The 13,864-nt window shown below is 46.3% G+C and overlaps 1 protein-coding gene across 3 annotated transcripts in view; it reads right to left on the bottom strand.

The window, feature by feature from the left end:
- Positions 1-13,864, bottom strand: part of LOC115208601 (testis-expressed protein 2) — a 54,431-nt gene that overhangs the window by 13,565 nt on the left and 27,002 nt on the right. For all 3 annotated transcript variants that reach the window (XM_029776789.1, XM_029776787.1, XM_029776788.1), the window contains exons 3-7: positions 6,340-7,873; positions 2,028-2,228; positions 1,407-1,731; positions 871-1,115; positions 510-674 (exon numbers count right to left, since the gene is read on the bottom strand). In XM_029776789.1, coding sequence (XP_029632649.1) covers positions 510-674; positions 871-1,115; positions 1,407-1,731; positions 2,028-2,228; positions 6,340-7,848 — 2,445 coding nt within the window. In that variant the 5' untranslated portion in view covers positions 7,849-7,873. The remainder of the gene's footprint in view (positions 1-509; positions 675-870; positions 1,116-1,406; positions 1,732-2,027; positions 2,229-6,339; positions 7,874-13,864) is intronic.

Genomic DNA, 13,864 nt, shown 5'->3' with positions numbered 1-13,864 from the left:
ACATTGGGAATATGACCAGACGAAGGGCTATCGTGGGGCTAGTAACAACCCCAAAGATGAAACAATGGGGATAATCGAAGGACCAGGATACAAAACAGGGATAGAGACAGAGAGGAATGAGGGTCTCTCTCTGAGCCCAGTGTGGAGTCTCTGAGTCCTGTGGCGGGGCTGCACAGCGGAAGTGGCTGACATTTAGAGTGTGTGTGAATGTGTGTATGTGTGGTGTGTATGTCCCTGCAGAGTCATAAGGAGGCATAAGTCCCCTGGTCAATTTTTTTTCATTTTTTTTTTCTTTATTAGGCATGCATGGCCCATTCTCGCTCTCTACTCTTCTTCCCTCCTTCCGAGCCAAATCAACCTTGCACCCTCCCTCTTCTTCATCCCTTCTGGAGCTCAGTGGTAACAGAATACAGTACAGATACAACAGTGTAAGAATGCTCTTTTAAGCAAACAAGCCCTTTGTCACAACAGGGCCATAGGTGAGAGGCAAGAGGTCAAAGGCCACTCACCCGGATCTTGCTGAGTTTCATCTGGATCTTCTTGGAGACCACGTCGGCCCAGTAGGGCTCGCCCAGGAAGTCCCATGCCACCCGGCCAATCACAGAGTTCACCCAGGCAACAGGCTCCTCCTCCCCCAGCACCAAGACAGGGCCAAAGCTGCTGCTGCTCGGCAACTGGTAGGGAGGCGGGGACACAAGAGGAGAAAAAAAGGAAGCGTGATAAACATTAACTTAGTACTGTAATTTGATTTATTTACTGAAATTATGTATAATAAAAACAAATGATTAATTTAATAATAGAGTATAGTACAGTAAAGTTTTTTTTTAAGACACAAAAAGAGAAAGAAATAAGGGAGTGTTGATGGTGTACCTTCTTGCCCAACCCAGGGCTACTCTGTGGACTCTGGACTACGGGACTAGTGGTAGCAATGGGGGTGGCAGAGGCAGTGGCAGTGCCAGTCTCGGGGGGCACCAGGGTGGCCATGTAGACACTGTAGTCCAGTAGGGACTTGGTCTTGGCTGTTATGCCTGCTGTTGAGTCCTTGGTCCTTGGCTGAGACGCTAGCACCTCATCCAGACTGCTCCGGCTGCTGCTGCGGCTGTGGGAGCTCAAGGCTGACGGTGGGGGGGGGGGGGGGGGGGGAGTCAAAGGTGAACAAGATATTAGAAAGAAGCAGCTGGATCAAAATATTTCATGTGCATTATGAAATACAAATGTAGTCTTGCACTTTCCTTAGGTGCTTTCACATTGTCACACTATATATGTGCAAGCATGCTAGCGCCAGACATGATTGTTGAGTCAAGAGACTCAACAAGCGACAACTTCCTGTAAATAACTAGTATGGAAGAATGTGTGTGTAAATTAGTCCGTGAGTGTGTGTGTGTCACCTAGATCCATCCACTCACCAGTCTTAATCCCCTGCAGACTGGTGGCTCTCTTCATCCCCGTCTTGGGGGGCTTGGAGGCCAGCAGGATCCTTCGGTGCCACTCCTCCTTCTCCCTCCCTGTCCGACCAAACAGGTACAGGGTCAGCTCTGGACCACTGGACCTTTTGGCCTCCTCCGTCCCCGCGGTGGCCTCTCCTGTGGTCGTGGTTCTCTCGTGTGTGGTTTCGTTGCGGTTGCCCTCTGCCTTGGACATGAAGTCGTCCTGCTTGGCCAGCTCGATGCAGATAGGGTACTTCTTGTTCCAAACACGCTTCCTGGCCAGACTCTGGGGCACCAGAAAGATCTAGAGAGGGAATACAAGGATTGATTGAGTTGGGTGGGTGGGTGTGTGTGTGTGTGTGTGTGTGGCCTAATGGGAACTTAAAATGAAATTGACTCGAAGACCAAAGGCCAAGTACACACACCACGTATACTATATGTAATATATAGCAGATGGTTACACACACCCACAACCCCTCCTCACCCCCGCCCGTAGCTGATTTTGGGTCAATCTGCATTTTCCACTTTAAAATGGTTAAGGTTAGGATTTGGGGAGGGGAAGCTGATCCAAGATCTGTACCTAGGTGGAAATGCACCCACCTTGCTGTGAGTGAGGTCGTAGATCTTCTGGCTGATGTAGGTGACGTCGGGCTTGGATTCGTTATGCGTGGCCCGCCGGGCGATGTTGCGGTTGGGTTTGGACAGGCGCAGGATGGAGCCCTCCAGTCTCACATACACAGAGTGGGTCAGAGTGGCATGGTATGTCTCCGGGTCGTAGTTCACTATCTCGTTCATCCAGCCCTGCAGGGTGCGATAGAGAAATTAGTCAGGCAATTTTTTGGTACCCTTCCCCAGATCTGTGCGTCAACACAATCTTGTCTCAGAGCTCTAAGGACAATTCCTTCGACCTCATGGGTTGGTTTTTGCTCTGACATGCACTGTCAATTGTGGGACCTTATATAGAGAGGTGTGCCTTTCCAAATCATGTCCAAACCAATTGAATTTACCCACAGGCGGACTTCAATCAAGCTGTAGAAACATCAAAGATGATCGATGTAAACAGGATGCAGCTGAGCTCAATTTCGAGTCTCATAGCAAAGGGTCTGAATACTTATGTAAATAAGGTATTTTTTTTAATTTTTAATACATTTACAAAAATGTCTAAAAACCTGTTTTCGCTTTGTCATTATGGGGTAATAAATAAATAATTGCATCCATTTTAGAATAAGGCTGTGAAGTTACAAAATGAGAAAAAAGTCAAGGGGTCTGAAGACTTTCCGAATGCACTGTATAAACCTCCAGTACTGCTGAACCCTTCCGGAAAGACACTACAATGATTTTAGACACCTGACAAAGCAAATTAAATGTTAAATGCATAAAGATCCGATTCCGTCTATGTATAGAAACTAAATCCCAATCATTGTGTCAAAATTGAGATCACAACTCCGGTGTGTGTGTAAAAATGGTCTAGAACAGATAAGATGGATTTGGTAATGCTCAAAGTAAACTGCTGAGAAATACGATGCATGTCGTGTCAATAGACCTCATTGTCTCTTTGGCTTAGCAGATAGCCATTCAGCTCCTGTCCTGGGTTTGTTCGCGTTGTCATTTCAATTTATGAACATGCAATAAGCATTAAAATGAAAACCCAGTCCCTTTGTGAGCTAGGGCCCCCCATGTGTGTAGTTAGACCAAAATTATTTAGTGGGTGGGTCAAAAAGTCATAATTTGTTTTTGAAAAATAGCTTCCAAACATATTTGGTGTGGAGGTCAATTATAAAACTTTATGGTAGAAAATGAACTGTGTTGATTTATCTAGCTGTGTTTTCCTCATAAATCACTCCTGCTGGCTTAGACTGCACAGTGTGTGTGTGTGTGTGTGTGTGTGTGTGTGTGTGTGTGTGTGTGTGTATATGTTCTAATGTCACTGCTACCAACAGCTTAATTAAACTGCTAGGCCTAATCAAATCTAAGGGGTGGAAATGAAGTCGGTCTAAATCCCTGGACATGCCCTATGCCACAGACGGGACCAGTAACTTCTAAAATGCTTAACCTTCAAACAACGGTGATGCCATCACAGACTCAAACACACAACAATCCACGACTTCACCTCAACCCTGATGTTCTGCACTGTTAGGTATAGTGACGATTGAGACTGGTTGCTCCTAGTGGCTATCATCGCTTTTACAACCAGTGCATATTGTTCACGTTATTTCATTCCACCATGTGTCGAGAAATATTGCACCGCTGGTTTGGCCTTGAACCATTAACACAATCCTCATCCAACGGCTGTAGATTGAAGAGGATAGTAACATCGCGACAGCAGCCATCTAGTAACTCGCTGCCTCTTCTCCTCGTCAGCTGAGTCTGAAGTAGTGCACTATATAGGGAATAGGGTGCAATTTAGGATGCAACCTTCCAGTCTCATCTCGTCCCTTCCTCTTCGCAGAGATCAAGACGGCCCCTAGAGCTTTGCCATCACAGACACACAAGTCTCCTGCAGGAAACTTGATATAGGCCTAGATGTGCTGGTTCTATTGCTCCTACAGCTAGACATGAAGAGAGGGAGGCGGGAGAGAGAGAGAGAATGACAGAAAGACAGAAAAAAAGAGAGGAGACAGAGAGGGCATGTGAGAGAATGAGAGCGAGACACAAAGAGAGAAGACACTGTTGTCACCAAATTCTCATATTATAGTCCTGAACAAAGCCTATCCCTTTTGTGTCCATAACACCACCATTCACTGTCCCTCTGACTGACAAGGCCAAGCCCAGGACAGTAAAGCCTGCCAGTTAATGTGTTTGTGTGCTTTCTGCCGGTGATGTTATCATCAGCTTTCCAATATGTGGGGGTCAAACAAGACAGTGAACCCTCTCCATTATATTATGTGACTGACCGACTGGCCTTCGCAGCCAGTCCAGAGGTGACATCATTTGGAAAAGGGCCACGGGACGTGGGGTGACCACTCTACCACAGAGTCTATTACTGTCTGGCAAGCTATGGAGGGCATTAGCAGTGAAGAGAAGTAGACTAACAGGCTTTGAGTATGATATATAGCCACAGTGGGTATGGTCTGTCTGATCCATTTGAGTGCTAATGCTGTTGAATGAGCCAGCTGGCTAGCGCTAAAACAACTTCCCTCAGGTAATTTATTGTCTATTAGCGCTAACAATGGAGGATGAGGTATATTTGCCTCTGCGCCTCGCTCTTTTGCTCCCTCTGACATCAAAGCGGTGAGAGAGACGATCTCATTTGATGCTCACATAGGCGTATTTCTTCTCTGAATGGCACTTTATGTGGTCTGTCACAACAGGCATCTGCATTTGTCTAGAGACTAGTCAGTAGACTAGAGGAGGATAATAGAAGAGGCTGTGACAGGATGCTTGCAGATACCCATAGACTTCCAGTCATTGCGCTAACGTTAGTTAGCATTGGTTCGCAAAACTACCTCTAACTTTTCATACTGGACACCGAGACATAGAAATGGTATCCACTAGTTCATCTGACTCTGGGGGAGTAGATCAATCACCTCATTGCTAAAATCCCGAAGTATGCCTTTAAGCCAGTCAAGGATCATGATGGGTGGTGAAACGTTGTACAGGTAACAGCCAAAATAAAGGAAACTTGTGATAATGAGGGATACAAAGTATATTGAAAGCAGGTGCTGCCACACAGGTGAGGTTCCTGAGTTAAGAAATGATCGTCCCACCATGCTTAGTGCCCTTTTGCCCATTATGTTGGCTACAATATCTAGAAGAGATCTCAGTGACTTTGAAAGTGGGGTCTCAAAAGGTAGGGTGTCTGTGTGCGTCTCAGTCACCAGATCTCAAACCAATTTAACACTAATGGAAGATTCTGAAGCAGTACCCGAGACATTATTTTCAACCACCACCAATAAAATAACACACAATTATGGAATTTCTCATTTAAGAAAAGTGTCGCATCCTTCCAATAGAGTTCCAGACACTTTTAAAATCTATGCCAAGGTGCATTGAAGCTGTTCTGACAACTCATGTTGGCCCAACGCCCTATTAAGACACTTTGTTGGTGTTGCCTTTATTTTGTCAGTTACATGTAGGTGATCAATCAGTCTAAAAAGAGACCTGATCTTGGCCTACTTCATGGTGCTCTTACAATTCATTCTCTACAAGGTTTGCACAATTCCCAAATTCCCAGCTTCTTAAGAAGTCCCAGTTGGAGTATTCCTGGAATTAGGAGGGAATAAACAGGGAGGAAATCCTCCAACTAGGATTTCTGAAAAATCTGGGAACATTAGAAGTTTCATGTGAAAGTATTTTAAGGTGCTTTTATGAAAACAGTATTACATTGACAACAGCAGGAGCTAAAAAAAATATTTGCCGCTATTAAGACCAGGCTACAAGATGGTCATCCAGCTTCTTCTTAAATTTACAATGAACACTAATGAGATCAAGGCTAGTGAATTACAGGTGAACCTTGAGAAATTGATCTCTCTAAGGGTCAGTCTAAAGCAGCTTTGCTCTGATACAACACAAGTATTGGGAAAGTTCAACGTGATACCACAGCAGGTCTCTCATTGTTAATGAATAGAAATCCGGCCATTAGCTAGGTAATAATAACATGGTCTTATGAATCTTTCATTTTTGGGGCTGTGTTCAGCACCACTGCCTATTCGTGTGACCATGGATTTCTGAATATCTTCAGTTAATTGGTTTTACAGTGATTTCAAACCTCTCCTCGGGGATCCCCAGTGTCCAATGAATTTGCCCTATTCCAGAGCTAGCAATACTGATCCCACTTCTCAACTAATCATTAAGCACTTGATTAGTGAATCCGGAGTGGTTGTTCCAGGGTACAACTCAATTGTGAAACATTTGGGGGTCCCTGAGGAGGGGTTAGAAAACCAATAGGTTAGAAGACCATGGAGTTTCTCACCTTGAAGATGTTTGGCTCTTTGATGCCCAGCTGGGCCATGTTCCACAGCCTCCCCTGGTGTCTGGGATGTCTGGTGCGATTGCCAGAAGGCTTGGGTCCAGCCAACCACACCACAGCGATAGCTAGCATGAACCCTAGTCCCACTCCCAGCAGCATACCCCTAACGTAGGTGGGCAGGGGTAACACGAAGTACCCGTAGACCAGCGCTGTGATGATGATCAGGGTGTAGTGTGGAATGCTGGGTGGTGGATCTTCCCCCTCTGACTTGTCGTCACTGCATAGTTCCGGACTGCCACTAGGGGACAGTCTGACTTGGCTGCACGTATTGTCCGTTCTGTCAGCATAATCCCCCTCGGTATCCTCAAAGTCCTCACTAGACAGGATACAGAAGTCCTCGTCCTCCAGCTTGGCCAGGGCGGACATGGAGCACTTGTCCAGACACAGAGAGGCGGAAGCGGAGGAAGACATCTTAGGACTTCTGGTGTGACTGGTGTCAGCGGTGGGATTTGGCAAGCTGGCTCCGTTTCCAGTTCCCTCGGACTCCAAGTCATCCCCGGTTTCCTCCTCCTTGATGCTGTAGTTGTTGCTCTCTGGTTGGCCGTTGTTGAGGGAGGCTAGGCAGGTGAGCTCCGAAGCACTGGACGAGAGCGCTTTGGACCGGAAAGCACTGCTGCCAATGCCTCCGCTCTTGTCCTCCATGATCTTATTGAACAGCTGGAGAGGCTCGTAGATGGCCTCAGAGAAACGGCGCTTAGTGTCCTCGATGCTCGCCTCCACAGACGCCTTAAAGAAGTTGCGGCTGTCTGGGGAGGTGAGCGTCGAGGAGGGAGCAGTCTTGGAGTCACCCCCGGCAACGACGCCCACTGGGGCACGGGATTGGGTGAACTGCTTGAAGAGTTGCAGGTGGAGGCGGGAGTCCGAGAGGCGGTAGGGCGAGGAGGATTCCTGGGAGGTGTCAGAGGAGAGTGACTTGACTAGGGTTTTCATCGGGTGGCGGTGGCGCACGGAAGTGGTGGCAGCGGGGGAGATGGAGACAATCTCAGAAGGCTCGACGATGTCAGAGGATAGAGACTTGACCATGCTAAAAAAAGGTTTGCCGCTAGACTTGGAGGGAGAGGAAGTGGATTTGGAGTTGGAGGCAGGGGAAGGAGAGGAGGGTAATGTGGAGGTAATGGAGCTTTGAGGACCAGTTGAGGACGACATAGGCAGAACTGCAGCCTGAGCCTCAGAGTCCAACCCAGCTCCTTCAAGGATCAGATCCTCGCTGGCCTCCAGGGCCGTCACAATGCCTGGGTCCTCCTTGGGTCCAGTAGGGGGGTGAGGAGAGGACACAACTGCCCCATAGAGCTCCTCTTCCTCCTCCTCCTCGCCCAGGGGCGAGAAGTGGATGGTGATGGACTTCCGGGACAGCGAGCCCTGGACGTGAAGCTTGGGCACAGGTGGCGGCCGTGAGGCTGAGGGAGGAGGAGCTTTGGCATTGTCTGCATGGCTACTGTGGCAGCTGGCCATCGCAGTGCTCCTGCTGAGTCACAGCCTAGGGAGATAAACAGGGAGAGAGAGGGCAAAGGTTACACACATGTCCCCATACTGTATCATTACCAAACAAACTCAACTACAGAGTATATGGCGTTAAATGGGTATTAATATTATTGACCACACATAGCCCTATGCAAATATACACACATGAACCTACATAAACAGGAGAGCAATGTCAGACATGTAGGCTATATAGTACATGATGTCCCCATGTGTCATTATCAAACAACCTCAACTCAGCCAGAATAAAGAATGGTTTCAATAACGGCCATTAGACTGTTAAATCGAGGTTTGGAGGAGGAACATACTCTAATAGCAGGGTTAGAAGGCGTATTACTTAGCAATTAACAAAAGTTAATCAAGCCGAGTTACAGTTGCCAAATCCTATGAGATGGCCCCTATAATATCCTTCTTGAAAGCAGGGCCAAATCAATGAGGGGAAATGTAATTACGCCCTTAAAGACTTCCCCTGGCTGAGCCCTTTCCTTTGATAGGGGATGGAGTCCAACACAGCTCTTACAGGAAACCCACAGTCTTCTGACAAGCATGGCCACCACACTGAGGGACCAGCTGGCTTGCAGGGCTGGTGAAAGAAACCTAAAATACTACCCTGGAGGCCGATACGACTTCCTAGTTTTTGAGTGGCTAACACTGAAATCACGGCTACTATAGCAATGATTAATGGGAGCAATCACAAGGCAATCCCTGTAAATAGCACTGAATCGATCGTAAGAGACAGTCTACGATATCACAAGAATGCAAGAAGCTAAAGCAGCAAGGAAGGTTGATGGTCCTAAGATGGCGCCGGAGAAGAAGGCGGACGTTTTATGTGTTCCTATCCAATTGTTTTTTCATTCGTTTATTTGCGTTGTTTGTAACTTATTTTGTAATTTATTTAGTACATAATGTTGCTGCTACCGTCTCTTATAACGAAAAATAACTTCTGGACATCAGAACTGCGATTATTTTTGTAAATAACAGCTGGGGCACGATATCTAAGGAAGTCTCAAGGTTTTGCTCGCCTGAGGTATAGTATCTCATGATAAGCTGTAGACCACACTATCTACCTAGAGAATTTTCATCTGTATTTTTTTGTAGCTGTCTACACACCACCACAGACTGAGGCCGGCACTAAGACTGCACTCAATGAACTGTATTCCGCCATAAGCAAACAAGAAAACGCTCAGCCAGAGGCGGCGCTCCTAGTGGCCGGGGACTTTAATGCAGGGAAACTTAAATATGTTTGACCTCATTTCTATCAGCATGTTAAATGCGTAACCAGAGGGAGGGGGAAAAAAATAGATAAATAAAAACTCAAGACCACCTTTACTCCATACACAGAGACGCATACAAAGCTCTCCCTCACCCTCCATTTGGCAAATTTCACCATAATTCTATCCTCCTGATTCCAGCTTACAAGCAAAAACTAAAGCAGGAAGCATCAGTGACTCGATCAATAAAAAAAGTGTTCAGATGAAGCAGATGCTAAGCTACAGGATTGTTTTGCTAGCAGAGACTGAAATATGTTCCGGGATTCTTCAGACATCATTGAGGAGTACACCACATCAGTCACTGGCTTCATCAATAAGTGCATCGATGACGTCATCCCCACAGTGACCGTACGTACATACCCCAACCAGATGCCATGGATTACAGGCAACAGCCGCACTGAGCTAAAGCTGCCGCTATCAAGGAGCGGGACTCTAACCAGGAAGCTTATAAGAAATCCCGCTATGCACTCCGACGAACCAACAAACAGGCAAAGCTTCAATACAGGACTAAGATCGAATTGTACTACACCGGCTCTGACGCTCGTCGGATGTGACAGGGCTTGCAAACCATTACAGACTACAAAAAGGGAAGCACAGCCGAGAGCTGCCCAGTGACACGAGCCTACCAGACGAGCTAAACTACCTCTATGCTCGCTTCGAGGCAAATAACACTGAAACATCCATGAGAGCACCAGCTGTTCCACGCTCTCCAAGGCCAATGTGAGTAAGACCTTTAAACAGGTAAACATTCACAAGGCCGCAGGGCCAGACAGATTACCAGGACGTGTACTCCGAGTACGCGCTGACCAACTGGCAAGAGTCTTCACTGACATTTTCAACCTCCCTGTCTGTAATACCAACATGTTTCAAGCAGACCACCATAGGGCCTGTGCCCTAGACCCATTCCAATTTGTATAGCGCTCTAACAGATCCACAGATGATACAATCTCTATTGCACTCGTCATTGCCCTTTCCCACCTGGACAAAAGGAACACCTATGTGAGAATGCTATTCATTGACTACAGCTCAGCGTTCAATACCATAATGCCCTCAAAGCTCATCAATAAGCTAAGGACCCTGGGACTAAACACCTCCCTCTGCAACTGGATCCTGGACTTCCTGACACCACCTGGGGGCGGCCTAAGGGTAGGTAACAACACATCCGCCACGCTGATCCTCAACACAGGGGCCCCTCGGGTGCGTGCTCAGTCCCATCCTGTACTCCCTGTTCACTCATGACTGCACGGCCAAGCACAACTCCAACACCATCATTAAGTTCGCCGATGACACAACAGTGGTAGGGCTGATCACCGACAACAATGAGACAGCCTACAGGGAGGTCAGAGACCTGGCCGAATGGTGCCAGGATAACAACCTCTCCCTCAACGTGAGCAAGACAAAAGGAGATGATTGAGGACTACAGGAAAAGGAGGACTTAGCACGCCCCCATTTTCCTCAACAGGGCTGTAGTGGAGCAGGTTGAGAGCATCAAGATCCTTGGTGTCCACATCACCAACAAACTAGAATGGTCCAAACACATCAAGACAGTCGTGAAGAGGGCACGACAAACCCTATTCCCCCTCAGGAGACTGAAAAGATTTGGCATGGGTCCTCAGATCCTCAAAATGTTCTACAGCTGCAACATCGAGAGCATCCTGACTGGTTGCATCACTGCCTGGTATGGCAACTGCTTGGCCTCCGACCACAAGGCACTATAGAGGGTAGTGCGTACGCCCAAGTACATCACTGGGGCCAAGCTTCCTGCCATCCAGGACCTCTATACCAGGCGGAGTCAGAGGAAGGCACAAAAAATTGTCAAAGACTCCAGCCACCCTAGTCATAGACTGTTCTCTCTGCTACCGCATGGCAAGCGGTACCAGACCGTCAAGTCTAGGTCCAGGAGGCTTCTAAACAGCTAATCAAATGGCTACCAAGACTATTTGCATTCGGCACATGCGACTAATAACATTTGATTTGAGGTTAGAAGGTAGCCTAATAAACAAAGACAGGGAATGGTAGATTCGTCAAAATCAATGCAGGCTTTCCTGTAAGTTACCAAGTACACATGAATGCATGGTTATATGGATGAATAGATGACTGCATGGTTATCTGAATATGAACCACTGTTTCCCATTCCCAGACGGAGTGAGAAGGAGAGAAAGGGTTGAGTGGGTAGAGGCTGACAGAATGCCATGCTGAGTCTCTGTGCTTGTTCTGCGTCAGCCTTCCCAGCAGGCCAATCACTCCACCCACACCTAGTGATTATAACCCCACTGTGACACCACCAGGTGAGACAGACAAACACCCAACTAGCACGCACGCAGTAGCGCATGCATACACATACGTACACACACACACACACACACACACACACACACACACACACACACACACACACACACACACACACACACACACACACACACATCATATGCAAGCATTCAAACTGTGTGTCTGACACTCTCCCTCCTTTTTCTGAGTCTTTCTCTCACATGCACTCACACACCACTCAGAGCAATACATAAAATGCCAGACTAATTATTTGAAGATAAATCATTTATAAAAAGGAGAAAGTGGAGCTTGTTTGAAGCTTGTTGACGTGGGGACGGAAATAGAAACAAAGTGGGATGGATTGTACTCTCTGTGATTGCCACAGAATGGGAACAAACACCTTCACAACAAGCTATGAGGGACCAAAATATCCACATAATGAGATTGTCCCATCTAGGCCTAATTCCCTAGCTGTAATTCTAGGAATGGATTGAACAGTGTGGGACAGAGTGACATTTGGGACTGATGTCTTGTTGGTTCATCATATGACCCTTGGTCTGGATGGCGATAGAGAGCAAACAGTGAGGTCATCATCCAGCCCACACATGACAACGCACAATACAGGCTTGTCTTATGACTGCTTGTGTCATTGACCATAAACAAGAGACTTTGTTCAGGAAATAATGGCAAGCAAGTGATAAAAACAATGGATTGGGTAGGCATACTGGGAATTCAACTGTGTAGAATGGACCAAACACAGGCTACTTTTTGCCTATAGGTAGGATAGTCATACTGGAATGACAACCATGCCTTTGGCATACAAACATAACTGTTGTTTATGCCATCCTTTAACAAATATAGTCCGTCCTTATCTCAAGCTTCCTAGGCTTTATCATTTAACTGTATACCTTTATGTGGTTCAATGATTATTTTGACCACTATTATAGCAATAGACCCTGGGCAATGGTCTCCGAGTGATGTAACAAGGCGAATGGTGATGTTTCCACTGGGCTAAGACGCCACGACTGCGTGGAAGAGAAGTCAGAGAGACTGCTCATCCAATTAATAAGACTAGACTGGGTTTTGTCTATGGTACAAAGTAAACGGATGGGGATGGCTTTGGAAGCAGCTAGGTTCATTAACAAGGTACCGTTTAGACACTTGCACTTATTTGCCCTAGTTGTCAGGTGATATCTCTGGTTTCACTAGAGAGACGAAGTGACCAACGGAACAGCTCTAAGTAGAAGTCACGTGTAAACGCAGATCTAAGATCAGCCTACCCTCCTCATTTCATTTCCTTAACCCTTTAGGAGGGAGAAAGCAAAACGGACGTCACGTCAGCATATACTGTAGGCCTCGGGGCAAACGGTCCTACTCCAATGAAGCCAGTGGGTCAATCACACATCGTACAATGATGATGTAGTAGGCCTCACTTATGGGAAGAAGGGTATTAGGCCTGAAGATATAGGCCTATCTCAGAGGCTAGGACAAAAGACACGGTTTAACTTGTTCTGTATAAGAGATAGTCTAGAACTGCAACCAACCCAACTCCCTCAATACTCAACCATTTAAGACAGTGACACGGTTCAACTGTGCTTAACATGACCTTTACAACATGACAGTGAAAGCCATTACCACTTCAAACCCGTTTGATGGTTATTACATTACGACTGTAATTGACTACAAAAGGGGTTGTCTGACAGTAGTCTAGGCTACATAATGGATCTGTTCTCGTGTAACGCTTGATTAACATTTTTCAACGATGGTGGAAAGCCTTGCCATTAGGATCAACGCAAATTTGGATTTACATTTAAAAACCAGTGTTTCAGAGAGAGAGAGAAGTGGGGGTGCATGATAGAGTGTTGAGTGCAGAGCAAGCGCCATATTTAGACACCTCCAGACATCGAGCAATGGTTTTGGAGACAGCAAGTCTTCTGCAGTTGAAATGGACACCTACCTTGACCCTCCAGCGTGCACACACAAGCACAGTTTAACCGTTGCATGCATACCGTGCACTAGGGCTGCACAACTCATCTTATTCTTTAAAAAATTGCAATATTGACAATATTTTTATTACGCCATTAATTTAAACATACAAATGTAGTACGGGTCCCCTGAGAAACTGATCAACACTCTGGTTACTACCCTGTCAGAACTTTCACCATACTTGTTTTATTTTCATTAGGTTGTCATGCCGAACACCAACCATAGAACCGGAAAACAAATTTTATTTCTCAGATTCCAACAGTTCACCAAAATGTATCGATCTAAATCGCAACTAAAATCACAAATCTCAATATTTGGATAAGAAAAAAACATTGCAATTTGATTATTTTCCCATATTGTGCAGCACTACCATGCACATACAGTTGAAGTCGGAAGTTTACATACACCTTAACCAAATACATTCAAACTCAATTTTTCACAATTCCTGACATTTATCCTAG

The sequence above is a fragment of the Salmo trutta genome, chromosome 14 (assembly GCF_901001165.1).
Source record: "Salmo trutta chromosome 14, fSalTru1.1, whole genome shotgun sequence".
NCBI classification, from domain to species: Eukaryota; Metazoa; Chordata; class Actinopteri; order Salmoniformes; family Salmonidae; genus Salmo; species Salmo trutta.
The sequence above is the reverse complement of the archived record's forward strand: the minus strand, read 5'-3'. Positions and strand labels throughout refer to the sequence as shown.